This window comes from Aotus nancymaae, unplaced genomic scaffold (genome assembly GCF_030222135.1).
Source record: "Aotus nancymaae isolate 86718 unplaced genomic scaffold, 86718_ANA_hifiasm-v0.15.2.pri h1tg000010l, whole genome shotgun sequence".
NCBI lineage: Eukaryota > Metazoa > Chordata > Mammalia > Primates > Aotidae > Aotus > Aotus nancymaae.
This window is the reverse complement of record NW_026988421.1, coordinates 60,487,620-60,515,393: the sequence shown is the minus strand read 5'-3', so window position 1 is coordinate 60,515,393 and position 27,774 is coordinate 60,487,620. Positions and strand designations below refer to the sequence as shown.

General features: G+C 38.9%; 1 protein-coding gene across 8 annotated transcripts in view; it reads right to left on the bottom strand.

Moving 5' to 3' along the window:
* Nucleotides 1–260: 260 nt before the first annotated feature.
* Nucleotides 261–27,774, bottom strand: part of TET1 (tet methylcytosine dioxygenase 1) — a 149,573-nt gene continuing 122,059 nt past the window's right edge. For all 8 annotated transcript variants that reach the window (XM_012451417.2, XM_012451418.2, XM_012451416.2 and 5 more), the window contains 4 exons: nt 20,997–21,086; nt 19,247–19,384; nt 15,214–15,565; nt 261–10,443 (listed from right to left, as the gene is read on the bottom strand). In XM_012451417.2, coding sequence (XP_012306840.2) covers nt 9,437–10,443; nt 15,214–15,565; nt 19,247–19,384; nt 20,997–21,086 — 1,587 coding nt within the window. In that variant the 3' untranslated portion in view covers nt 261–9,436. The remainder of the gene's footprint in view (nt 10,444–15,213; nt 15,566–19,246; nt 19,385–20,996; nt 21,087–27,774) is intronic.

The window sequence follows — 27,774 nt, the reverse complement described above, 5'->3', positions numbered from 1 at the left end:
CCTGGGCAACAGAGTGAGACTCTGTCTTCATAAAAAAAAAACAAATAAAATAAAATAATAAATAAATAAAATGTAAGGTTTCTGAAACATAATAAGGATTTCATAAACGCTAGCCATTTTGGTTTTACTGTGAACCCATGCATACATTTATAGTTATCTTCAAATATTATAGCCCTTTGTAGTTAAAATGTGTGAATTTTATTGAATATTAAAGCTTTTAAATGTGACTTTTAGGAGGAAAGAAAAATTACACTATCAGGTGCAAAATAGAAGTATAAAATTTATTTAAAACCACCCACAAAGTTCTGTGTAATCAGGAATGATACAATTTGCAATAGTTTTTTTTTTTTTTTTAAAAACTCATGACAAAGATTTAAAATATATTTTCAATTACAGTATTCATTTAGCCTTATTCAGTTAGAACAATTAAAAAAAACCTTTATGCTCTAAACAAATGAGACACACAAGGAAAATATAACAATTTCCACAACTACCTTTACATGTATGTTTCAATACTAATACATTTCAATGCATTTTGCTACATAAACATGAAATCATGTACAACTGCTGTGCACCAAAATTTAGCTTAATTAGATCTTTCAAGTAACATGCAATTCCAACTTACAAGTCTTCAAGTACTGCTAGTAAGTGTTCCCTTGTTTGCAGAGGATTAAATGTTGATCATGAATTGAAATTATTTTAAGATTATCCCTTTCCCTTCTACATGGTGAAGTGCCTTTTCTTTAAACTGCTTCCCCCAAATGTTAAGAATGAAAACTGGGTATTTGTGAAGTTTTTTTTTTTTTTAGTTTAAAACTCTGCTGAAGTGAAGTTTTAAAAGTGTTTCCTTGCTAAGACATTTCATTGTACAGGATACTTAATGCAGTAGGACGGCAATAGGTAAAAATCCTCCAAAGCAAAGAGTCAAAGGTAAATAGTAAATATATCCTGGAGAAAGAAGTCAGCTAAAAGACAGGAATATTAGCTTATGAAATTAATATTTCTGTACTGGGAATTCAGTATTATTCTATTTCACCATGGTAAAGAATCTGTGTCTATTTTACTCCTACCAGTGATAAAAATTCTGGCTTCTCCTCTGAATTAAGGTAATGGTATGCAAGTGGATTTATTTGGTAGTTAAGCATATAGCATGAGAAAAAAAAAATAAACTAGAAGTTGATGATTTTCTTCCTGCCAAACAGTTTGGCAAGTTTTTTGTTAGGGAACACTTCATGATATCTTAAACTAAATATGACCATCCACCCACACACCACAATGTAAAAACTGCCCTTAGTTTTCACTATAAACCATTTCTGGAAAAATATTTTTCTTAAAGCACCTATCACAATGTTATCTCATAAAAGTTAAAAAAAATATGAACATACATTGCAATAAAATATTTAATTTTTTTTTAGGAGCTATTTTTGTAAAGTCCCGGTTGTCAACCATTTTATCATCACAAACAGGCATTGATGAGGATAGGCAGTTACTAAACTGAATCACTAAAAGGGGAATTTATTAGAGTATCTAGAGTTGTTTGGCCTATTTGTGTGTGTGTGTATGTGTGTGTATGAGCCAGCATGTGCTAATTAGATAGCCAAAACATCCCACCTCTTTATTCTTATAAACATATTTATATTTGTAAGGAGGTTATTTTAAAAATTTACAAATACATCTCACTATTTTTCATTATTTTAAAATTTACGGCTGGGCGAGGTGGCTCATGCCTATAATCCCAGCACTTTGGGAGGCCAAGGCAGGTGGATCACCTGAGGTCAGGAATTCGAGATCAGCTTGACCAACATGGTGAAAGCCCGTTTCACTTAAAAAAAAAATTACAACTACATCTCATTATTTTTCTTAAGTCTCTGAGCAAATCTCTGGGTCAACCTTTGACTCACAAATTTTATGTGGCTGGGATCAAAGCAAAACAAACAAAACAAAACAAATTCAATTAAGTGGGAGACAATATTATCTCTTAGAGATGCCAACAATTTTGCTTTTTTTTTTTTGGAGACAGAGTCTCGCTCTGTCACCTAGGCTGCAGTAGTGCAGTGGCACAATCTCAGCTCACCACAATCTCTGCCTCCCCGGTTCAACCAATTCTCTGCCTCAGCCTCCCAAGTAGCTGGGATTACAGGTGTCCACCATCACGCCTGGCTAATTTTTGTATTTTTAGTAGCAACAGGGTTTCACCATCTAGGCCAGGCTGGTCTTGAACTCCTGACCTCATGATCCACCCACCTCGGGCTCCCAAAGTGCTGGAATTACAGGCATGAGCCACCACACCTGGCCTAATTTAGCATTTTTATCATCAGGAGTTGGAAACTAAAATGTTTACCTACCATATTTCCTTCAAAAAACCTGCATTTCAATATAACAAATACGTTAAATTTTGATTGTGAGGTGCTTACCCTAGCTTTTAAAAAAAGTAATATTTAAAAATATATTATTTAGGAGATTTTTCCCCGTTTTAGTACTACAGGGATATTCTTTATAAAAAGAGGTTTTATAAGGAGGAAAAAATATAAAACTTCATACATCTAAGCCCTATTGTGGAATTTAAGGAATTCAGGAGACTTTCTTTAGTCAGCATAAGAAACTAGCTGGCTAAATAAATAATGGAAACAAAATACTTCAGAAATATGTTTTATAAATGGTAAGATTTTTATATTCTTAGATCAGGTGTGACAAAATTTCTACTCAGCAACATTCTCTCCAAGTCATTGTTCATGATGCAGAAATTTAGCAGTCTGCAGATAATAAATATTTTAGCCTCTGATTGATTGACTTGCTGTGTGACTTAGAGCCAGCCATTTGCTATACTTGTCATCTGAGGTTCCTCACCTCTAAGATGGGGACAATGTTTTCCATCTAACTCTCAGTAACGGACAGAAAAAGCTGCACATAGTAAAGCAGTTTGATAATCTAAAACATTATATAGCATAAGGATTATACCTTTGATTACTACCACTGCTTTCAAAATGGCTCCTAAGTTTTAGCAGCAATTTTTCAGATTAAATTAGTGTAGAGTGGTAAGAAGAAATATTAAAAATATTTCTTGCTTTTAAGCAGGTAGAGTGAACCCTCAGATTGCTGATAGGAGTACAATTCTTCCTCCATTCTGTCCCTTAACTTCCCCTTCTTATGGTCAAAAGAGTTTCTGATGGTCTATTTCTGCCTCCTCTTCCAATTACTTTTTCAGTTCATTTCCTAATCTTTCTCACCCAGATTGTAGAATAATTCCTATTACTGGCAAAAACCAAAGAATTTCAATGGAGTAAATTTACATTAGAAATAGTAAAGCCACACTGAAGGACTTAGAATATTTAACTTCATACACAATTTTTAAATAAAACATTCAAAACACTAATAAGAGTTAAACATTGTTGGGATTGGTAAAGTAAAAGAGCACTCGGGGCAGGGGAGTCATTAAAAAAAAAAAAAGAGCACTCAATATTAACCTGTGGTCTTGTGACTGCTTAACTATTATTCCTAAGCATGGAATTTGCCTAAAACTGAAAAACAGTTTTTAATAAAAGTTTGTGATTTCTTATGACATTACAACTAGAAGAACTAAAAGACAGGAAAAGATAGCTTTACCAAGATTGTTGCTATTTTTTAAATGAACAATGTTTATTTGTGTATGGGATCAGAGGAATGGAGACAGGACAGAGAAGGGGAAGCAATAGATTTTTAATTTAAAGAAAATCGAAGAAAAATAACACTGTGAAAAGAATGAAAGTGCGTTTAGTGACATTGCAACTACAGTAAAATGAGAAAAAAGAAAAATAACAAGTAGAGTTTCTAGTCAAGGGTTGTAAGGTTCATAGCTTGCGAAATGGAGAAGAAACCAAATTACTTTCCAATATTGTTTCTCCTAAAATGAAAATCTGACAGCTGCAGTTTCTTTCTTATGAACAAGACAAGGGTCATGCCTTACATAACAGCTGCCTAGGACAAAATTTCTCTTTTTAGGAAAGCTAGCTTTATACTGTTAACCAAAGGTTTCCAAAGTTGCATTCAAATATAAATGGGTTAAATCAGCTATTATGTTTTACATCTAATAATGACATTCCTACCTTGGACCTAGTTTTGCTCCAACATAGAGGACATCTATGGTTGAACAAACTAGAAGAAAACTTATGACCAAGGCAAGATCATAAATATTACAGTAAAGGTAGGAAAGAAGTACAGCTGATAAAGAAATGATTGGCTGAGTGCAGTGGCTCACGCCTGTAATCCTAGCACTTTGGGAAGCCAAGGCAGGAGGATCATCAGAGGTCAGGAGACCAGCTTGATCTACATAGTGAAACCTGTTTCTACTAAAATACAAAAATTAGCTGTGCATGGTGGTGAGCACCTGTAATCCGAGCTACTCAGGAGGTTGGGGCAGGAGAATTGCTTGAACCCAGTAGACAGAGATTGCAGTGAGCCGAGATCACACCACTGCACTCCAGCCTGGGGGACAGAGCAAGACAATCACTCAAAAAAAAAAAAAAAAAAAAAAGACTAATGATGGAATTTTAGAGCTAGAAATATTAAATATTGCATACTATCAAGAGAAACTGGAACATACGTCAGGTTCTTAAAGAAAGTGAAAACAAGGAGTAGCAAAATTAAGAATACCTTTGGATTACTTGAGAGAGTAAAATATATGCCTTTTGAAACAATGGTGTATGATTGGAAGCCCAGAACAAGGAATTAAAAAGTCTTCCAGACACTGAAAGGTAGAGAATTAAAATTTGTAGCAAAATAATAACAAAATAAATAAAATAAAATTTGTAGCTATCAATGCAGACCAAAATAGTGATGATATCCTGCATAAAAGCCAGCTCTACCATCTCAGGAAGTAATAAAGGAAATCAGTTTATATTTTATATGTATAGGAAAAGCAAGAACATTGCCAGTAAATCTCAATATATTCTAAGAAAACACACAAATTTAGCTTCTGATGAAAGATATACTGATTCTGACTTTCTGAACTGCATTCCAGAGCAATGCATGACATCATTTTCTAAAGCTGTTAAAAGTTAGCTCAACATGGAGCGCAGTTTGATTTGGATAAATCCAGACTCCTTCAGCAATCATGTATTGATTATAATCACTTGGTTAAGTGTGCCATACAACTGGCGTTGAAAGTAGTAAGTTCAATGTACATATGGGCAAGTTTAGTATATGTGCTGCCGAAGCGAGCACTACATATGGGCAGGTTTAGAAGCTATGTGCAATAAAATAGTATTCCAATACATGTAGACAACTACATTAAAATAAACTATGCTGGGACTTAACTGTGAGGCTAACTAGGCAAGGGGCATGAATGAACTCTATAATCATGGCTAGGTAATATATACAGTGGAAATATACTTTCCTTAACTGTTTCAGGCATTCATGCCTTTATAACTTCTTGTATATGCTTAATACTAGATCCAGGGAAACTGAAAGCCTATAATGTATAAGCATTTGATACTTGTTTATTTATCAGTGATAAAATATCTTTGGGTATGAAAATCAAGTTTCCCTACAGTTCTTAACACAAAGTGGCCTTCATCTGTTTAAATTCTAATTACAATTTAACATTAAGATTTGCTCTCTGGACCCCAGTGATTGAACTATATGACTTCTCAGGTGTCTTCCATTGCTATGAGAGGCCACTGCTATATTAACTTATTTCGAAATTCTCTTGTCACAAATTTCTATAAAAGATCAAAACTCACAGTTGTATTAAATCTAGATAAAAAAGAATTCCATGCATCAAGGTGTAAAATTGAAGGTAATAACTATGTATTTATTGAAGGTTGCATACAGCTACTGATTTAGTTGGCACATGCAAAGGAAATGCTGTGCCCACTGTCAGTGGAAGTTTCATGCAATAAAGTCTTACCTATGTCCCAGATAAAGTCAATATAATTTGTTTTAAAAATTAGTTCAGGGTTATTTTCACACATGCTATTGTGAAATGATCAGTAGGAGTCCACTGTAATGTTAGAAAGTAGGTTAGTCATATGAATTAAATCAGTAGCTTATTTACACAAGGGTATGCATTCAATTAAATACGCGTTGAGGTTATGTCAAGTAAATTACTTATGGATCTCATCTAGTTGAAGTTCTAAATTTAATAAATGAAATTACATTATCAACATGCAGATTGAATAACAAAGATGTTGGACAATTACTTAACATGTTGCAATAATTTGCCTACAGCTATCTATGCCTTTTCAAATAGCCTCACTTTCCGATAAGAATGTATTTCAATTATGTTTATGACCCGGTCTATTTGGTACTTTGTAGATGAATTGGAAGCAAGAGGTAGGTGAGACTGACAAGCACAAGAAAAAAAAAAAGAAATTTCAACAATGGCTCAAGAGCCATTAGAAATGGAATTTTAGGCTGGGTAGAGTGGCTTATGCTTATAATTTTTGTACTTTAGGAGGCTGAAGCAGGAGGATCACTTGAGGCCAGGAGTTTGAGACCAGCCTGGGCAACATAGCAAGACTCTATCAATCCAAAAAAAAAAAGAAAAAGGAAATGGAATATCAAGGGGCAGCATGATATTTTGTAGGATTCTGCAATACACAGGAATTATTCCCTCATTAAAGTTGGTAAGTTTGTAGCATATTATGCACTGATTAGGCTAACTAGGAGGTCATGTATCAGTGAATTCAATGATCATACTATGAACAAATGCAGATTTAAAACCCAATTAGAGTGTTAAAGGTGATCATTACAGCAAGACATAATAGAGGGGTAGAAATAATGTTAGATGACCAGTTTTATGAGAAAATGTCATTTCAAACAAATTTATTTCCTTGCTTCATGAGAAAGAGCATTCTAAAAGCAGTGTAGCCAGCATACAATCACAATGCTGCCGAACATTGAATAAGCTTTTTAAAAAATCACAGGGCAGAGAATGGGATGGTAAATTGTTAAAATCGGGAAGAGAGTCCAACAAAATAGGAATCCAATTTGGTTCTCACAGTGGGGTGATCAGTTTAGGAAGTCCATTCAGGATGTTAATTACAACAATGGAATGGAAACATTTCAGTTGATACTAGATATTTTCATATACTTGTTTTGGTAAACTGCAGCAAGTGTCACAAATCCCAACAGTCCCCAAAATTAACACTGATGTTTCAAGTTTAGATTGTTAAGAAACCTATTGAGAGACAGATCAATTTGAATTACTGCATAGGTTACCATGGATTATTTTGAAGTTAATTTGCTATTTTTTTAAAAAATATTTCTGAGGGTAGTTTTTATTCTTCAAGTTTACTATGCCGTAAGTGGTGATTCAAAGAAAAATAAAAGTGACACTTAGATTTTGCAGGCATTCAATAAGTGTAGACTCGAAGAATGAATAGATGAGTGGATGCATAAAGAGCCAAAAAACTTTATCCATTAAATCTGGTGAAGAAATAATTTCTAGTGGGAGCTAAGGCCTAAAATCTAAAACATAATCTCACAAGGGTGTATTCCTGATAGTATAATACTAGTAAATATCTCACTGAAGCAGCTGAAGCAATAAACAATCACTTATTTATATACTTATATGTATAAGAAACCTTAGGCTCACAAAAATATACATGTTTTAAAACAGAAATCTAAGGCACACAAAATACTAAAACAAGTCAATGAATTACCCTATTTTACATTTCAACAAGCAGAAATCTACTTGTACACGATGGTCTATCAATGGACATTTTTGTTATTTACAATCCCTTCATATTCCTTTACTTGGATTAGTCAAAAGCTCAAATCAGATACTTTGCACCATATATTATTTTAATAAGTTACAATGAGTTTTTCTTTAGAAAGCCTGCTGGAACTGTTTGCTTTTGCACCAAAATTGTAAGTGTTAGCGGTTATGGGCTTCCTATGGCATTTCCAAGGGAGAAGCACCATTAGGTTTTCCATACTCCCCAGGAATCTGACACTTTGAATGTTATAGCACCTCTGCATTTTAACAGAATCAAGTATTTCATTGAAAGTTCTCTTTGTTCTAAACATGTTGTTTGGGTAATCCTTTTTGTTTTGCAATAAAATGAGTCAACAAAGTAATAGGAAAAAAAATGGGAAGACTAAAATAAACGTAATGCCTGTTTTCCTGTTACCTAGGTCACAGGCAATTATCAGAAAAGATGAATTATCATTTTCCCAGATCTAATATGCTAAGATAAACAAATGAATTAGCTCTTAATGGACAAAGCCATGTTTATAGTACCATTCCTCTTGTGTGACTTGGGGTTGGGAAGCCATGTGATGATAGTAGGGAATTGGTTTTCAAAATATTTCAACAAGATTTTCTTTTTCTAATTCTATATTAGACTTCAGTACAAATATCTGTCTACTTCATTTTTGTATTTTATCACCTTAAGACATTAGAAGCATTTGACTCTTTTTAAACCTATCCTGTCCCATCATCTCCTTTTGGAAATACCTCTCATGGATTATAATGAGAAAGGTAGGATGAAACTAAACTGAAGTTGTTCAATAAGTCAGACGAGACCACTCTTACCTAGTTCCAAAGAAAATGTTAATCAATATTGGTGATATGCTTCCTAATTCCATAATTAACAGCTTCTCATTATCTATCTATTTTATATACTGCGAGTTGCTAACATTTGAATGTGAAAGGAGGACACAGTAAAAGAACACAAACCATATACATGATTAGAATACATACTGCAATTAACAAGATGGAACTCTACACAGCAAGGATAAATGATTTCTCTTGTATGCAAATATGCACAAACAATAGACAATAGGATTCTTATACTATATTATTTCAAGTTACTTTTAAAAATAGAAAGTGCTTTTAAAATATCTATTTACAATTTATGAACAGCCTCCAACCATTACTAACAACAATGATTTATTTTACACAGGAGAAATATTTTAAGAGAGAAAGCATTTCATAAGTTTATTTCAAAAGAATAAGCCAATTTTCTAGCAATGATTGGAAGATGTTGGAACAATGGCACCATGAAATAATAATTCAGCTTATTTTTAACTGTGTGGATGTGGTTAAGCACCAGAAGCTGTGTAGAGTTAACACTGTGTGTCTTGATTTTACATCATAGAACATGAACCTGTTAAAATCCTCTAAAAATGACTCTTGTTTCATAGTAAACAGACTTAATTGAAAGCACCAAACTGAGTGATTCTACCAAGGTTAATGCCTAACCAAAACATTTCTTTATGTATTTAAAACTATAAAACTTTTATTTTTGCTTAAAATGTGCACCTTCTACCAATTGTCAAAATATAGTCACAGTTAAGAATACCCACCCCGTTTGTTATTATTATTATTTTGTTTTACCTCAGACTTGAAATGGGTGAGATGAAGATATAGTAAACGACAACATGACTTTCTTAAAACAGCACCTTGAAAAAATACACTGCACTAGCAAAGGCATTAAGAGGGGGAGAAAAGCCTTCAGACCCAATGGTTATAGGGCCCCGCAACGTGTGTGAGAGCATAAGGGGACACGGTGACAACATTGTCATGAGTTAATGTTAATGCTTTATGAGAAGGAATTTGGTTTAATTCATTTGCTTCAGAGGACAGTTCCGGACCTTCATTAGCTGCCTGGTCTTTTTGCTCTGAGGCCTTCATTTTCTTATTCTTAGCTTCTTTAGCCTCAAACTTAATCTTGTTTAGTTCAAAACCGTGTTGGGGCTTATTTAGGTTTTTGTGCTGGTAAAAGACAAGGGAGAGGCGGGTTGGATGATTACGGTTGGGGTGCTCAACAGGAGTGGTAGCGTGCAGCTCTCGCCGGGCACACTCAATCAAAACCGAGCCGTGGGCAGGTGCGATGGCCACACCACCAATATTTGCATCCAAAAAGATGTGCTCACTGTCTGACCAGTACTCATCAATGTGGGGTAATTTCTCCTCAGCAGGTGACAAGGGGTCATCAGATAAGGGTTCGTCTGATAGAGGCTCATCTGCTTCAGAATGCTGCTCATCTTCTTCCATTGGAGAAGAGGCAAGGTCTTGGGGAGAGGTGAGGAAGGAGGGCTGCTCGTTTGGCTGATGAGACGTTAGCGGCTCAGTCACACCAGTGGGAGGCTCAGAATTAATAAGGGGCTCTGTCACAGAAGCAGACAGGGTGGGGAGAGGAGCAACTTCGCCAAGCTGTGAAATGCCAGGGCCTTCTGCAGCAGCTGCATTGGCACCGCTGAGTCTTCCCAAAGGCATCGTGCAGTGGGGAGTGCCGATTCTTTCTGAAAACACGCACGAGGCTGTCGCGTCATTCTTCAACGGAGTTGGTGCAACTGACGCAGTCTTCGGGGACCAGGAAAAGCCTGGAGATGCCTCTTTCACTGGGTGAGAAGCAGATGGCATCAGCAAATAGGTTTTAGTGTTGTCTGAACTTTTTAAGATAAAATGGGGATCGGTTTCACTTTTTACTTCAGGTTGCATGGTCTCAGTTTTACTCCCTAAACAGAGGACACCAAATGTGAAGAAAAATACAAATTACTTTTGGTAGGTGTTGTCTTTTAAAAAGTATTTTCAAAGATAAGTACAAAGAATTATATAAGAAAACACTGATGTTGTGTTGGTCGGGTTTGTTCTGTTCATTTCAAATCATGCACACACGAATTAAAAATTTATGTAGTTTCGTATACTTTTTCATCTAATAATTTTCCTTAAAGAACTCTTCCTTTGGGAAGGAGGCATACATAAGTGCAAAAATCTAGCCAAAAGGATGGATACTTATTGTTTGAAATAGTAGAGTATTAGAATTGACCTAATTAAGTATGAGGTAAATAATACAACTATATGTTGTAATATTGTGCAGGTATTATAATACAATGACATACGGCAATATCCAACTATTCAAAGAGATATTTAGATACATTTAGGACACTGTATGACCCTATATTTTAAAAAGTAAAAATAACTAATAGTTCATAAATATTTCTAGGTAACAAAAGCATCAGAACTGGCAAAGGCCAAGATTAGGCAGAGGGAAGTCAGGCAAAAGGTAGTCGAACATAAAACTTTGTGACCCTCAAAAACTTAGTTTCCTTCTCACTAAGGAGGTAGATCATTACTCTCAAGATGTCAAGTATGTGTTATTTGCTCTGACATATCCACACAAATCTCACATCAAACAGAAACATTTTCCTTGAGGACATTCTCCCTATTATGAAGTTCTTCTTCTTCTTTTATTTATTTATTTATTTATTTTGAGACGAAGTCTCGCTCTTTTTGCCCAGGCTGGAGTGCAATGGCTCAATCTCGGCTCACCGCAACCTCCGCCTCCCAAATTCAAGCGATTCTCCTGCCTCAGCCTCCCAAGTAGCTGAGATTACAAGCGCTTGCCACCACACCCAGCTAATTTTTTGTATTTTTAGTAGAGATGGGGTTTTACCATGTTGGTTAGGCTGGTCTTGAGCTCCTGACCTCAGGCAATCCACCCGCCTCAGCCTCCCAAAGTGCTATTACAGGCATGAGCCACCACACCTGGCCTCTTCTTATTTTTTTGAGATGGAATCTCACTGTTACCAGCCTGGAGTGCAGTGACACAATCTCGGCTCACTGTAATCTCTGCCTCCCAGGTTCAAGCGATTCCCCTGGCTCTACAGTGCACACCACCACGCCCAGCTAATTTTTTGTATTTTAGTAGAGACGGGATTTCACCATGTTGACCAGGATGGTCAACTCCTGACCTCGAGATCTGCCTGCCTCAGCCTCCCAAAGTGCTGGGATTAGAGCCTCTGCGCCTGGCCCCTGTTATAACAAAATCTTTGGAAGTGCAAAACCAGCAAAATCTTAAGACCAAGAAAAGGTAAAGCAGCCATGTTTTAAAGTAACTAAAAATATAATAAATATTGATTAATTTCATTATTTTAAGAGACAGGGTTTTGCTATGTTGCCTGGGCTGGAGTGCAGTGGCTATCCACAGGCGAGATCCCACACTAATCAGCACGGGAGTTTTGACCTCCTCTGTTTCCGACCTGGGATGGTTCACCCCTCCTTAGGCAACTTGGTGGTCCTCCGCTCCCAGGAGGTCACCATACTGATGCCAAACTTAGTGCAGACACCGGATTGGCATAGTGCACTACAGCCCAGAACTCCTGGGCTCAAGTGATCCTCCCACCTCAGCCTCTCTAATAGCTAAGACTATAGGCACATGCCACTGCACCCGGAACCCTGATTACTTTCAGAAGCTCTGCAGTTCTCCTCTCAGATTCTACAACCTGGAGCCACGAGAGCTCTCATTTCTAAAGATAAAGCACATATAAGACCCAGCAATGATACATCAGGAAACCTCTGCTGTTATCAGTGGAAATATTATTATAGAAGTTAGGTTATCCACAGAAGGTAAATGATATGAAGAAAAGGCTAAATGACTGAGGGGTAGAATTACAAAAGAAAAGGATATTGTGGGCCAAGTATTGTACATATGCCTACGAATATCTGGGAATATACTATAAGAAAATAGCTGGACTGTGAGCCCGAGGCAACATAGGAAAACCTTGTCTCTATTTAAAAAAGAAAATAGCTAAAAGATGACCTCCAAAAATGACTTGCATTTTAACCAGCATTTAGTCAGTATGTAAGGATACTGCTGGGAAATGACAGAAGGATAAAAATGATCAATTTGCCTTTAGAACAGCATGGAACCAGATAGGTGAACCATAAAATTATCTAAATTATCTGAAAATGGAGCTATAAGCAAGAAGGAAATCATTCTCCCCCACATTTCTCCTCAATATTTCTCTGCATTACATTTTTTTTTTTTTTTTTGAGATGGAGTTTCACTCTTGTTGCCCAGGCTGGAGTGCAATGGCACTATCTCAGCTCCCTGCAACCTCTGCCTCCCGGTAGCTGGGATTACAGGTGCCCACCACCATGCCCAGCTAATTCTTGTATTTTTAGTTCAGACGGGGTTTCACTATGTTGGCCAGGCTGGTCTTGAACTTCTGACCTCAGGTGATCCACCCACCTCAGCCTCCCAAAGTGCTGGGATTATAGGCCTGAGTCACCTTGTCCGGCTGTATTACATTTTTTTCAGCATTATATAAATGCCTGCACTGTAATTCTACTCATGTTATAAAAACAAATAACCTCTCATAAATATAAAAAATTAAAGGAGCTAAGGAATATACTATAAAGTTAATTTTAGATGTCAGTATAAATCCATGATTTTTTTTCCTTCAAAGAAATGGTTGATTTTAAATATGGGGCAGAACTATATAAGATGAGCCTGGAACAACTTGTTATAGAAGTTAGGAAAGCTATCAAAGACAACTGGAGTTGTGACAAAAGAAATGAGAAGCCGACTGGGCGTGGTGGCTCACACCTGCAATCCCAGCACTTTGGGAGGCTGAAGCTGGTGGATCACGTGAGGTCAGGAGTTCAAGACCTGACTGGCCAACATGATGAAACCCTGTCTCAACTGAAAATACAAAAATTATCCAGATGTGGTGGTTAGCGCCTGTAATCCCAGGTACTTGGGAGGCTGAGGCCTCCTGGCTTGAACCCAAGAGGCAGATGTTGCAGTAAGCTGAGATGGTGCCACCACACTCCAGCCTGGGTGACAGAGTGAGACTCTGTCTCAAAAAAAAAAAAAAAATTAGGTGAAAACCTGGGTGTGGTGACTCGCACCTGTAATCCCAGCATTTTGGGAGGCCAAGGTGGGTGGATCACATGGTCAGGAGTTTGAGAACAGCCCGGCCAACATGGTGAAACCCCGTCTGTACTAAAAATGCAAAAATTAGCCAGGTGTGGCAGCATATGCCTGTAGTCCCAGCTACTCGGGAGGCTGAGGCAGGGGAATTGCTTGAACCCAGGAGGCGTAGGTTGCAATGAGCCAAGATCACACCACTGCACTCCAGCCTGGGCAACAGAGCAAGACTCTGTCAAAAAAAAAAAAATTAGGTGAAAAGCTGATAAGAGCCAGATGTAGTGGTACACACCTATAGTCCTAGGTAGTAGAGAGGCTCCCGTGGGAATATAATTTGATCTCAGGAGTTTGAGGCAGCAATGTGCTATGATTGTACCTGTGAATAACAATTGTACTCCAGCCTTGGCAACATAGCAAGACTCTGTCACTTAAAAAAACCCAAAAAACTAACGAGCCTTCATAACAAATGAAGCTAGGTGTGATGGCTCATGCCTGTATTTCCAAGACTTTGGGAAGATCATTTGAGTCCAGGAGTTCAGATCAGTCTGGGAAACATGGTGAAACCCTGTCTCTACAAAAAAAACAATAATTAGCTAGGCATGGTGGCACACGCACTACAGTCCTAGCTTCTTGAGAGGCTGAGGTGGGAGGATTGTTTGAGCCTGGAAGGTTGAGGCTACAGCGAGTCGTGACCATGCCACTGTACTGCAGCCTGGGCAACAGAGCAAGACCTTGTCTAAAAAACAAACAAACAAACAAATAAAAAAAACCCACAATCCACAATATCACTGTTAAAGTGATGTTTAGTTCTATTAGTTTACTGATTACTTAAATCGATGGTAAAGGTGATCAAGGAAGGCATCCATGAAGTCATGTCCATTATCTATGCCAAGAACAATGTGTAGGGCTTCAGATTAGATGGGGCAACTCATAGCAACAATAATAAGAACATGTTAAAATAAAATAAAGTAAAAAAACAAACAAAGAAACAAAAAAAGGCCGGGCATGGTGGCTCACGCCTGTAATCCAAGCACTTTGGAGGCCAAGGTGGGTGGATCACCTGAGGTCGGGAGTTCAAGACCAGCCTGACCAACATGGTGAAACCCTGTCTATAAAAAAATAAATAAATAAAAATAAAAATAAAAAATAAAATAAAATAAGCTGGGCACAGTGGTGTGTGCCTGTAGTTCCAGCTACTTCAGAGAAGGCTGAGGTGGGATGATTGCTTAAGCCCAGGTGTCCCAAGCCAGCCTGGGCAACAAACTGAGACCCCTCCTCATGCCAAAAAAAGAATATATTAAAATATAAAAAAGGATAAGTAGAAAAAATTACAAAGAAAAACTGATGGGGCACTTTTTTGTTGACTTTTGGTTCTGGCATATGTAAAAATATATTCAGTGTCTTAGTTTTAACTCTAAACAAACTATAATAATACATCTGCTTTAAATATTTTCTTTTCATAATGCCTCGTGCCTAAGATAGCTGCAAAGATAAATAATGTGCAAGGGAAAGAAAGTCCAAACACTGTATCAATCACAGTTGTGCAGAGATTAGCAAGTTCCACAGGGCTCACCTAAGGTTGGCAGTGACGAGGCCTTACTGTTGTTTGTTGTTGTTGAGTTATTCTTCCGCTTGATTCGGGGAATAGGTTTCTTCTCCACTGCCCTTATCTTATGTGCAAGAACCTCTGTCATCATCGCAGCCCTCTTCTTCCCAGAACGGGGAACAGGCTGAGTGAAACAAGTTCTTTTTTTGCGGCGGGGTGCCAGGACCTCAATGGCCCCAGATTTGATCTTGGCTTCCATTCCTTCCTTGGAGCCAAACTCATCTGTGTCTGAAAGTTTATAAAGAGGTAGCACATGGAGCTGCTCATCTTGAGGAATAACACCCAAAGAGCGGTTATCTTCTCTAGTTAAAGTACAAACCTGATAGGAAGAAAAACATGAAATGGGAAAGATATATGGGTCGTGCACATTCATTGTGGCTAATTCCTATCTTCATTTTGTTGCATTTGGGAAAGAGATTTATATTCCCATTTTATTTTCAATTGGTTGATGATGGTATATTATTTTATATCAAGTCACCCAACTCTGTCTAATCATAGTAACTTCCCAGTTATTTGTAAGCAGACCAGAGTAATATTTAGTTGATTTTCTAAGTAAATTATTACAAACTTTTTAAATTTTATATTGATAAATATTCTCTTTCTGTTCCATTATTGCTCTATCCAATAAGGAGCCATATCAATAAATATCAATAAATTTGCCTTTCTTTGGATATGAAACATTAATAGTATATAGCCAAAATTTTTTAAATCTTTTTTTTTTTTTTAATAAAGACGGAGTTTCACCATGTTGGTCAGGCTGGTCTTGAACTCCCGACCTCAGGTGATCCGTCCGCCTTGTGATCCGTCCGCCTTGGCCTCCAAGTGCTTGGATTACAGGCGTGAGCCACTACGCCCGGCCCAAAATTTTTTAAATCTTATATGCAACTTATTTTAGCTCTCCTCTTTACTTTAAAGGTTATATTTATTATAGATAAATGAAAATACGGAACTATAGACACTATAGTGATTCCTGAGTTTGGATACCTAATATTAATATATTCAGCTTTTAAAACTAGTATTTTAGTTGTAATTAATTTTCCCTTTTTTTTTTTTTTCTTTTGAGACAGAGCTTGACTCTGTTTCCCAGGGTGCAGTGGTGTGATCTTGGCTCACTGCAACCATCGCCTCCTAGGTTCAAGCGATTCTCCTGCCTCAGCCTCCAGAATAGCCGGGATTGCAGGCGTGTGATGCCACACCTGACTAATTTTTGTATTTTTAGTAGTGACAGGGTCTCACCATGTTGGCCAGGATGGTCTTGAACTCCTGATCTCAAGTTATCTGCCTGCCTCAGCCTCCCAAAGTGCTGGGATTACAGGTGTGAGCCACTGGGTCCGGCCAAATTAATTTTCAAATATTAAAAACCCACCAGAAACCTATCGAATGTTTATTTTATATTAAAAACATATATCATGGAGATATAAACTCTTTCAATGATAGCAAAGACTGGAGATAAATGAAATAAACAGATTTTTTCTTTTCTTTTTCTTTTTTTTTGAGACAGTCTTGTTCTGTCATCAGGCGCCAGGCGCCAGGCTGGAGTGCAGTGGCGCAATCTCAGCTCACTGCAATCTCCACCTCCTGAGTTCAAGCAACTCTCCTGCCTCAGCCTCCTGAACATCTGGGACTACAGGTGCGTGCCACCATGCCCAGCTAATTTTTGTACTTTTTAGTAGAGACAGGGTTTCACCATGTTGGCCAGGATGGTCTCACTCTCTTGACCTCGTGATCCCCCTGCCTTGGCATCCCAAAGTGCTGAGATTACAGGCATGAGCCACTGCGCCCAGCACAGATTTGATTTTCATAGCATTTTTGGATTTATGATAGAACTTGATAGATATCAATGGTAAAGCAAAGTTAAAGAGTTAAAGGTTAAAAAAATTCAGTTTTTTTTCCAATATCTCAAGTCACATTTTTCAAAAAAGCCTAAAATATAAATATATGTTTCAGCCTCAAACTCCTGGGTTTGAGTGATTCTCTTGCCTCAGTCTTCTGAGTAGCTGGGAATACAGGTGAGTACCATCACGCCTAGCTAATTTTTAAATTTATTATTTTTTTTTTGTAGAGACAGGTTCTCACAAAGTTGCCTAGGCTACATTAAAGAATCTGGGTTCAAGCAGTCCTTCCACTTCACTGTCCCAAAGTGCTGGAATTACAGGTATGAGCCACGGTACCCAGCCAAAACCTGAAATAATAAATTGTCATGGTGGTAATCTGTTCATAATTTAAAATAGTCATGTGGCCGGGCGCAGTAGCTCACGCCTGTAATCCCACCACTTTGGGAAGCTGAGGAGGGCAGATCTCCTGAGGTCAGGAGTTCGAGACCAGCCTGACCAACATGGAGAAACCCTGTCTCTACTAAAAATACAAAAATTAGCCAGGTGCGGTGGTGTATGCCTGTAATCCCAACTACCTGGGGGGGCCGAGGCAGGAGAATCTCATGAACCTGGGAGGCGGAGGTTATGGTGAGCCGAGATTGCACCATTGCAATCCAGCCTGGGCAAAAAAAGCGCAACTCCGGCTTAAAAAAAAAAGTCATGTTGAAAATCAGAATCTCACATCAATAAATGTTTACTGGAACCAATTTAATTGGCCACAGAGAGACTAAGAAGGAAATAAGGAGTAGATGTGAGGAGTATAATTAGAAAGGATAGTTACTGTAGAAGCAGAAAGTAAACCAATAAAGAAAAGGAAAAGGAAAAAAAAAGAAAGTATGGTAAATCAGGATCAAAGGAGAGGTGGTGGTAGAATTTCAAGAATTCTCATCATTTTTGAAGATGGGGGAATTTGGAGTGATGTCAAGTTCCCAATAAGACCCTCATCTCATGAGTAATCAGAGCACTGGAAGTCAAAGAGCACAGAGAAGAGAAACTGAAGCTTAGTCTGACTCTGAACGGACTCCAGCCTAATCACAGATATTCTGTAATGCAGGTAAAATGTCCTGGCCAAGTGATGGTGATGAACCACTGCCTGGCTAGTATTCACCAGGCTGGATTTACATAACTTCAACACTTGAAAGTAACATTGGCTTCAAAGACTGTACAAAACATTTTTGTATACAGGAATGACATGCAAAAAAAGATTATTTTGGCTTAATCTATCACCAATATACTTCTAATGACCAAGCAAGGAAGAAAGACTGCCTGTTGAAAGATGTGATCGTATACTTTTGATCACACTGTAAGAGGCTGTAGCTAAATCCTGAAAAAAAAATTTTTTTTAATTGTATATTTTAAAGAGATGGGGTCTTGTCACCCAGGCTGGTCTAGAACTCCCAGGCTCAATCCTCCCCTATTGGTCTCCTAAGTAGGTGGGATAACAGGCCTGAGCCAACATACTCATCCTGCAGTCAAGACAATGAAGGTTTCAAAATCATCTGGCAAACCTAAAAAACTGGTGCAACAGAAAAACAAATGCAATTGCTCTCTATTTATCTCTGCTTTACTAGATGACAGGAAAACAATTAGATGAAGCAAGCAGACAAAAAGACTATTCCATGATTTTCCACTGGTTATTCTGCCTAATTTACATATCTCTTGATTGTCTTCAGGCGATGGGAATATGATGATTTACATAACTATGGACTTACTAGGCACACCTGAATGGAAATACTGCTGATAATTGGCACAGTTGCCTCACAAAACCCTGAAGTGCAAATGGCAAAAACAAATATTAAGTAACTTGCTCAAATTCATACCTACCAGCAGTTTGATAGCACAGAATTGTTACTTTAAATAATGATGTGCTCCTGCCTCCCAGCAAACACACCACAGTTCAATATGTAACATAAGCCTTTCAACAAAATGTTTGTTTGGGACTGGCTCTGTTACTTTTTAGAAGTACATAGATAATGCATTTAATGAAGACCTCCTCTATACACTTATTTCTAATAGCACATGAATTAAGGTTTGTCACAATAATAATCATCATGTTATATTTAAGGACTGCAGCCTAAGCATAGAGTAATGGAGCTTTTAGAATACAAATTCATACAGGTACATACAACTGTGCTTCCATTATTCATGTTGTGAATGTCCCTGTGGGGATGGGCACAGAAGTCCAGGCAAGCAGTGACGCCAGAGAAGGGACGACCTTCCTTGCTGCCAAGCCGACATTCTCGGGCAATATTTTCATATTCGACCTAGAAAAGAAAGCATAGAGCACAATCTTGAGAGAAGGCGATCACCTGCCTTCAGTAAAGAGTAAAAATAATTTTCTGACAAAGTTTCTGTATTAATTACACTTTGTAATTTCTGAAACTAAGTGTATTATTGTGGTGAAGGTGTAGTTTAGCAATATTCAGGATAAAGCACTTGACAATACATGGGGTAAAAGGAAAATCACTAACTTTACAAGGGAAGGCGGGGGAGGATACTAATTCTTGCTAGAGATGGATAAGCAAGTAAAATAGATTCAGTCACTCCATTAAAAAAAAGACCAATAAAACTGAATTAATCACACACAGAGAATTTTCAATATCCATAAAAGAAGATATAGATACATTTCATGAATGATTATAGAAAACTAATTAAAAAAAAAAAGAAAATTAATTTGTAACTCCTTTTAAAATGAAAAGGTAGAGGCCAGGCATGGTGGGTCATGTCTGTAATCCCAGCACTTTGGGAGGCTGAGGTGGACAGATCACTTGAGGGAAGGAGTTTGAGACCAGCCTGGGCAACATGATGAAACCCCATTTCTACTAAAAATACAAAAATTAGTAGCAGGGTGTGGTGCGCGTGCGCCTGTAGTCCCAGCTACTCGGGAGGCTGAGGCCAGGGAATCATTTGAACCCAGGAGGCGGAGGTTGCATTGAGCTGAGATTATGCCACTGCACACCAGCCTGGGTGACAGAATGAGACTGTGTCTCAAAAAAAAAAAAAAGGATAGATCAATAAAAAGTCCAATTACGGGACCGGGCTCGGTGGCTCATGCCTATAATCCCAGCACTTTGGGAGGCCGAGGCGGGTGGATCACGAGGTCAAGAGATCGAGACCATCCTGGTCAACAAGGTGAAACCCGGTCTCTACTAAAAAAATACAAAAATTAGCTGGGCATGGTGGCGCACGCCTGTAGTCCCAGCTACTCGGGAGGCTGAGGCAGGAGAATTTCTTGAACCCAGGAGGCAGAGGTTGCGGTGAGCTGAGATCGCACCATTGCACTCCAGCCTGGGTAACGAGCGAAAACTCCGTCTCAAAAAAAAAAGTCCAATTACGTATATGGATGTTAGATAGATACATATATGCTGTGTATGTATATATTTGTTCAAATTTGAAAATTTTTCCATTAACAATGACTGTTTTTTTTTTTTTGAGACATAGTCTCATTCTGTCACCCAGGCTGGAGTGCAGTGGCATAATCTCAGCTCAATGCAACCTCCGCCTCCCGGGTTTAAACGATTCTGCCTCGGTCTCCTGATTAGCTGGGAGTATAGGCGCATGCCACCACACCTGTTTAATTTTTGTATTTTTAGTAGAGACGGAGTTTCACCATGTGGGCCAGGTAGTCTCAAACTCCTGACCTCAGGTGATCCGACCACCTTGGCCTCCCAAAGTTCTGGGATTATAGGTGTGAGCTACTGTGCCCGGCCAACAGTGACTTTTTAAAATATAAAATCATCTGGCTCGTCTGTAATCCCAGCATATTTTAGGAGTTTGCAGCAAGCTTTGATCATGCCACTGTACTGCTGCCTGGGCAACAAAGCAAGACCCCATCTCAAATTAATAAACAAACAAAAAGTCCATACAAGTACATACCTGATTTTGGTAAGCTACTGGAGCATACTGCTTATAAATTGGAGCTAATCGTGTAGCCAAACTCTGTAAGTTGTCTTCAAGGTTTTTTTCCTATAGGAAAACATAATCCATTAATTATTTTATAATTGCACCTTAGTGTGCTTAAGGTACCATAAATCATGGGTGATGGTGGTTAATGTGCAATTCATACTTATCCTGATAAAATAGCTACCATAGAAAATCACATCGCTTCTTTTCTTCATCTAAACTATTAGGCATTGTTATGCTTTAATGAAGTATATTGAAATGAAAATTCTGATACAAGTTAATTAGACATTTAAAGTGTTAGAAGTAAATTACAATGCTGTTCATGTTGTGAAATATGAGAGCCATATTTTATATTTATTCAATAGGATTGAGCATTTAGAATAAATGAAAACAACGATCTGCTGGCAAGGGGAAATGGCAAAGTAATTCTGTTACAATGTAACAAGTTTGTATAAGAGAGGAGAGAGTACATACATAAAGCACCTTCTGTGTGTGAGATCCTGTCTCAAATATAATCTATATGTCCTTATGAATTAAGGACATGTCCTTTGGACCATGAGACAGGAAGAGCAAAGCCAGGATGACTGAAAGGTTTAGGAAATGCCTCTAGATCAAAGGTAGTAAGTGGGTAAGTGGTTGTCTACAGTTCTCTTTTCTACACCATAATGACTACAAATTGAGGAAGACTTGGAAGGACTATGAGGATCATTAACACTCAAGAATCTGGATTGCTACTGACAGAGACATCAGATTTTTTCAAAGGATAACTATTACAAGAGTCTCTTTAAAAAATCCATGGTAACAGTATGAGAAATGAAACAGAGAAGGGAGCCTTTGGAAACACAAATAGTTGAAAAAACACTGAAAGTGTCTCAGAAATGATTATATTCTCAATCAGCTTAGGTATCTGGTCAATGAACAGTCAACTCTTAGGAAGTCAATTGAAAGGGTACAGAGGGCTGGGCATGGTGGGTCATGCCTGTAATCCCAGAATTTTGGGAGGCCGAGTCGGGCAGATAACTTGAGCTCACGAGTGTGAGACCAGCTTAGCCAAGTTGGCGAAATCCCACCTCTACAAGAAACAAAAAAATTAGTTGGGTGTGATGTAGCATGCCTGTAGTCCCAGCTACTCAGGAGGCTGAGGTGGGAAGGTTGCTTGACCTGGGAGGCAAAAGTTGCAGTGAATTGAGATCACGCCACTGCACTCCAGCCTGGGTGACAGAGCCAGACCTTGTCTCTTGTCTCAAAATAAAAATAAAATAAAAGGTACAGAGAGCATGGACTAAAAAAGGTTGAGTGAGGCTTTTGATTCATATGCTCATGTGAGATTTGGTGGAAGGAGATGCCATAAACACAGAAAGGAGCCCATTATATGAATAAATTAACCTATTATTATTTTATAATAATACAAATTATTATTATTATTATTATTTTAGACAGAGTTTCGCTCTTGTTACCCAGGCTGGAGTGCAATGGCGTGATCTCGGCTCACCGCAACCTCCGTCTCCTGGGTTCAAGCAATTCTCCTGCCTCAGCCTCCCAAGTAGCTGGGACTACAGGCATGCTCCACCATGCCCAGCTAATTTTTGTATTTTTAGTAGAGACGGGGTTTCACCTTGTTGACCAGGATGGTCTCGATCTCTTGACCTCATGATCCACCCGCCTCGGCCTCCCAAAGTGCTGGGATTATAAGCGTGAGCCACCGCGCCCCGCCTATAATACAAATTATTATAAAAGCCAAAGCTATACAATAATGTAGACACAGCAAGTCAATTATTTAGTGATTTCTGACATGCCTCAATCTTAGCAACCATAAAGTGTGACTGATAATTGTTTTGGTGTCCTACTGATTTATATTGACCCTTTAATTATACAAACAAATCTGTAGGATCCATTCATAGATTTTTGTCTATTAATCAGTCTACTTTTATATGCTACCCATTGTAGTTTAAAAAATAGGAAAGTCAGCTGGGCGAGGTGGGTCACGCCTGTAATCCCAGCACTTTGGAAGGCTGAGGCGGACGGATCACCGATGGTCGGGAGTTCGAGACCAGCCTGACCAACATGGAGCAATCTCATCTCTACTAAAAATACAAAATTAGCTGGGCATGGTGGTGAATGCCTGTTACCCCAGCTACTCAGGAGACTGAGGCAGGAGAATCGCTTAAACCTGGGAGTCAGAGGTTGTGGTGAGCCAAGATGGTACAATTGCAATCCAGCCTGGGCAACAAGAGCAAAACTCTCTCAAAAAAAAAAAAAAAAAAAATCACCAGGCAGGGTGGCACACACTTGTAAACCCAGCTTCAGAGGCTGAGAAAGGAGAATCTCTTGAGCCTAAGAGTTCAGCCAGGGCAACATAGTGAGTCTCTGTCTCAAAAAATAAAATAACTATTTCTGAACTTAAGTTCCATTCAGGTCAAGACACTTCTGTAAGTGACAATAACAGACATTTAATCCATCTCTAAAGCGTGGAGCACTTTGGGAATTTAACCAGGTCAACAGAGTTTTGTTTTTGTTGTTGATTGTTTACATTATTAAGTGAAGAAAAATGGGTGCCCTTTAGAGATTTTTTAAGATTAGGAAACAAAAAGAAATCAGGAGTTCAATTAGGACTGTAAGGTGGATGCCTAATGATTTTCCATTGATACTCTTTGCAAAATTGGCCCCGTTTGATGAGAGGAATGAGCAGGAGCATTCTTGTGGTGGAGAAGGACTCCCTGGTGAAGGCTTCCTGGGCAATTTTCTGCTAAAGCTTTCTCCAAATTTCTCAAAATACTTTTATAATAAGCAAATGTTATTTTTGTTTGGCCCTCCAGAGAGTGAGCAAGGAAAATGCCTTGAGCATCCCAAAAAACTGCTGCCATGACCTTTGCTCTTTACTGGTCCACTTGGGCTCTGACTAGACCTCCTACACCTCTTGGTGGCCATTGCTTTCACTGTGCTTTGTCTTCAGGATTATGCTGGTAAAGCCATGTTCCATCTCCTGTTATAATTCTAAGAATGCCTCAGGATCCTGATGCCACTTGTTTAAAATTTCTATTCTTTTCTGCAACTGGGCTGGGCACAACAGTTTTGGCACCCATCAAATAGGAAGTCTGCATGACTATAATGTTTCAGTAAGAATTGTGTAGGCTGGGCTAGGCACCGTGGCTTATGCCTGTAATGCCAGCATTTTGGGAGGCCAAGGCAGGGGGATCACCTGAGGTAGAGAGTTCAAGAGCAGGCTGACCAACATGGAGAAACCCCATCTCCACTAAAAATACAAAATTAGCTGGGTATGGTGGCACATGCCTGTAATCCTAGCTACTCAGGAGGCTGAGGCAGGAGAATCACTTCAACCTGGGAGGCGGAGGTTGTGATGAGCCGAGATCGTGCCGTTGCACTCCAGCCTGGGCAACAAGAGCGAAACTCCATCTCAAAAAAACAAAACAAAACAAAACAGCTTTATAAAATAACCTAGGAATTAAATTGGCACCTGGCAAGGAGGAGGGATTATCATTGATCTTTGGCCAAACATTTTTCCTTAAACAGCCAGAAAGGGCCGATTTTATCTTAATTTCTAAAACGCTGGCTGGTCAGGGTGGCTCACACCTGTAATCCCAGCACTTTGAAAGGCCGAGTCAGGCAGATCAACTGAGGTCAGGTGTAGTGAGTGAGCCAAGAATGCGCCACTGCATTCAAGCCCGGATGACAGAGCGAGACTCAGTGGACAGTTTGCCACTCTGGTCTTCATCCTCAAAATTGTCCTATCCCTTCCTAAAATGAGTTATCCATTTGTAAACTGCAGATTTCTTCGGGGCATTTCCCATAAGCTTTTTTATTTTATTTATTTATTTTTAAGACGGGGTTTCACCATGTTGGTCAGGGTTCACCAGGCGGGTCTTGAACTCCCAACCTCAGGTGATCCGCCCGCCTTGGCCTCCAAAGTGCTTGGATTACAGGTGTGAGCCACCACACCTGGCGCCCATAAGCTTTTTATAAGACATCAACGACTTCATCATTCTTCCACCAGACCTTCACCACAAATTTGATGTTAGTTCTTGCTTCAATTTTAGCAGAATTCATGTTGCTCTGATAGAGGCACTTTACAAACTGATGTCTTATCCTTCTTAGTGCCTCAAACTGGTATCCATTCAGACATGTTACAAGTTAGTATGAGGTTTTTTTTGGGTGCAAAAATATTATGAAATTCATGCATAGTTTATTCATAATATGCATTTTCCATGAACGTTTTGAAGATCCCTTATATTTATAAACCAACATATTCTTGGACTGATGGTTCATATCCATCAGCTCGTTCTACTTTATCACCTATTTCGTCCCCAGTGGCTTTTCCAGAACTACCTTCACCAGGAAGCTGATGAGTCTTCCCAATTCAAACTTAGGTTTCTTTTTTTTTTTTGAAACAGAGTTTCGCTCTTGTTACCCAGGCTGGAGTGCAATGGCGTGATCTCGGCTCACTGCAACCTCCGCCTTCTGGGTTCAGGCAATTCTCCTGCCTCAGCCTCCTGAGTAGCTGGGATTACAGGCACGCGCCACCATACCAAGCTAATTTTTTGTATTTTTAGTAGAGACGGTACACCATGTTGACCAGGATGGTCTCAATCTCTTGAACTCGTGATCCACACGTCTCAGCCTCCCAAAGTGCTGGGATTACAGGCGTGAGCCACCGCGCCCGGCTAAAGTTAGGTTTCTTTAGCATTTTAACTTTTCTAATGAAAACATCAGGAAGAGGATGGATTGGTAAGATGTTTTTCTGTATCTTTTTCAATCCTGTCTGGAATGAATTTATTGATCACTTCTTTCTTTTTATTTTATTTTGGGTTTTTTTAGAGACGGGGTTTCACCATGTTGGCCAGGATGGTCTTGATCTCTTGACCTCATGATCCGCCCGTCTTGGCCTCCCAAAGTGCCGGGATTACAGACGTGAGCCACCGCGCCCGGCCTGATCACTTCTTTCAAGTCATTTGTTTGCACCACTCGGGTCATAATTTCCATCATCATCTTCTGGATTTGGCCAAACTGTTGGTGCTAAGCATAGGGGTTCTTCCATACCCGATTGTTGTTGTTGTTTTTTAGTAAAACCAACATAGAACGGATGAAGCTAGTAAGCATTGGTAGTCTTGACATTGACATATCTGACATATTTTAACCATGGAACACATTTTGCCATGGGTAAGATCCATGCCATGGAAGCGAATCAGGCAATTATTGCCCTAAACATCTTCAGTAAGCAGCTTGAATTTTCTAAATGCAACTTCATTATTTGGTAGATCAGCAAGACTCACATTAAACACACAACCCTTGAGGCCATCAGATGCAATTTTAGTTCCTTGGGTCCTGGTGACTAGTGTCTTCCCAGTATTTCTTTTTTTTTTTTTTTTTTTTAAGACGGAGTTTCACTCGTTACCCAGGCTGGAGTGCAATGGCGCGATCTCGGCTCACCGCAACCTCCGCCTCCTGGGTTCAGACAATTCTCCTGCCTCAGCCTCCCGAGTAGCTGGGATTACAGGCATGCGCCACCGTGCCCAGCTAATTTTTGTATTTTTAGTAGAGACGGGGTTTCACCGTGTTGACCAGGATGGACTTGATCTCTTGACCTCGTGATCCACCCGCCTCGGCCTCCCAAAGTGCTGGGATTACAGGCTTGAGCCACTGCGCCCGGCCCTAGTATTTCTTATATTGAACATAGCAGGTGCTTTCACAATATACCAATCTTTCGTAGAAAATGGATCAAGCACTTTCTTCTTGGCTCCCTCTGTGCCACTTTTCATAAGGTGTTTGTTCTTGCCGACCACCAAGGTGCTGCTCAGAGAGCCAAAAAGCAACAGACACTTTGATCACATAATATCTAGAAGTAAAATTGAGCTGGTTGGCTTAAGCCAATCTCCCACCTCAGCTTCCCGAGTAGCTGGGACTACAGGTGTGTGCCACCACATTGTAACCTCAAATTCCTAGGCTTAAGCAATCCTGCCTCAGTTTCCTGTGTAACTGGGATTACAGGTGTGAGATTCCGTGCCTGGCTATTTTGTGTTTTCTACTTATCCTGCATGCTAATGATTTTTAAAACTCCCTTTGCCAACCTATAGAAGAATCGTTTCCCTTAAAAATGGCTTTTTCCTATTTTGGCTGGGTATAAATTCTACTTCTATTCATTAAAAAAATTTAATATACACTTTCTCAAATATATGTTTTTCTGACATCTCAAGCAGTGTTTTCCAGTCAGTGGGTCATGACTCAGTGGGAAATGAAATCAGTTTAGTACGTCAAAACTAGCCCTAAAAAAAAATAAGGCCAGTCGAGGTGGCTGATGCCTGTAATCCCAGCAATTTGGGAGGCCGAGGCAGGTGTATCACCTGAGATCAGGAGTTTGAGACCAGCCTGACCAACATAGTGAAACCTCATCTCTACTAAAACTACAAAATTAGCTGGGCATGGTGGCGCATGCCTGTAATTTCAGCTACTTGGGAGGCTGAGGCAGGAGAACTGCTTGAACCTGGAAGTTAGAGGTTGCAGTGAGCCGAGGTCAAGCCAGTGCACTCCAGCCTGGGCAACAAGAGCAAAACTCCATCTCAAAAAAAAGAAAGAAAAAAAGTAAGAAAGAAAAAAGAAATCTGATAAAAAATGAATCGTAGAGATTCTTACAATAACTATATTGATATTAACTTTTTAAATATTTTTATGTTAGTGCTGTTACATGTAAGAGAGGTAAGTATTGTTTTCAGATAGGTTTGTTTTAGTATTTTCTTTT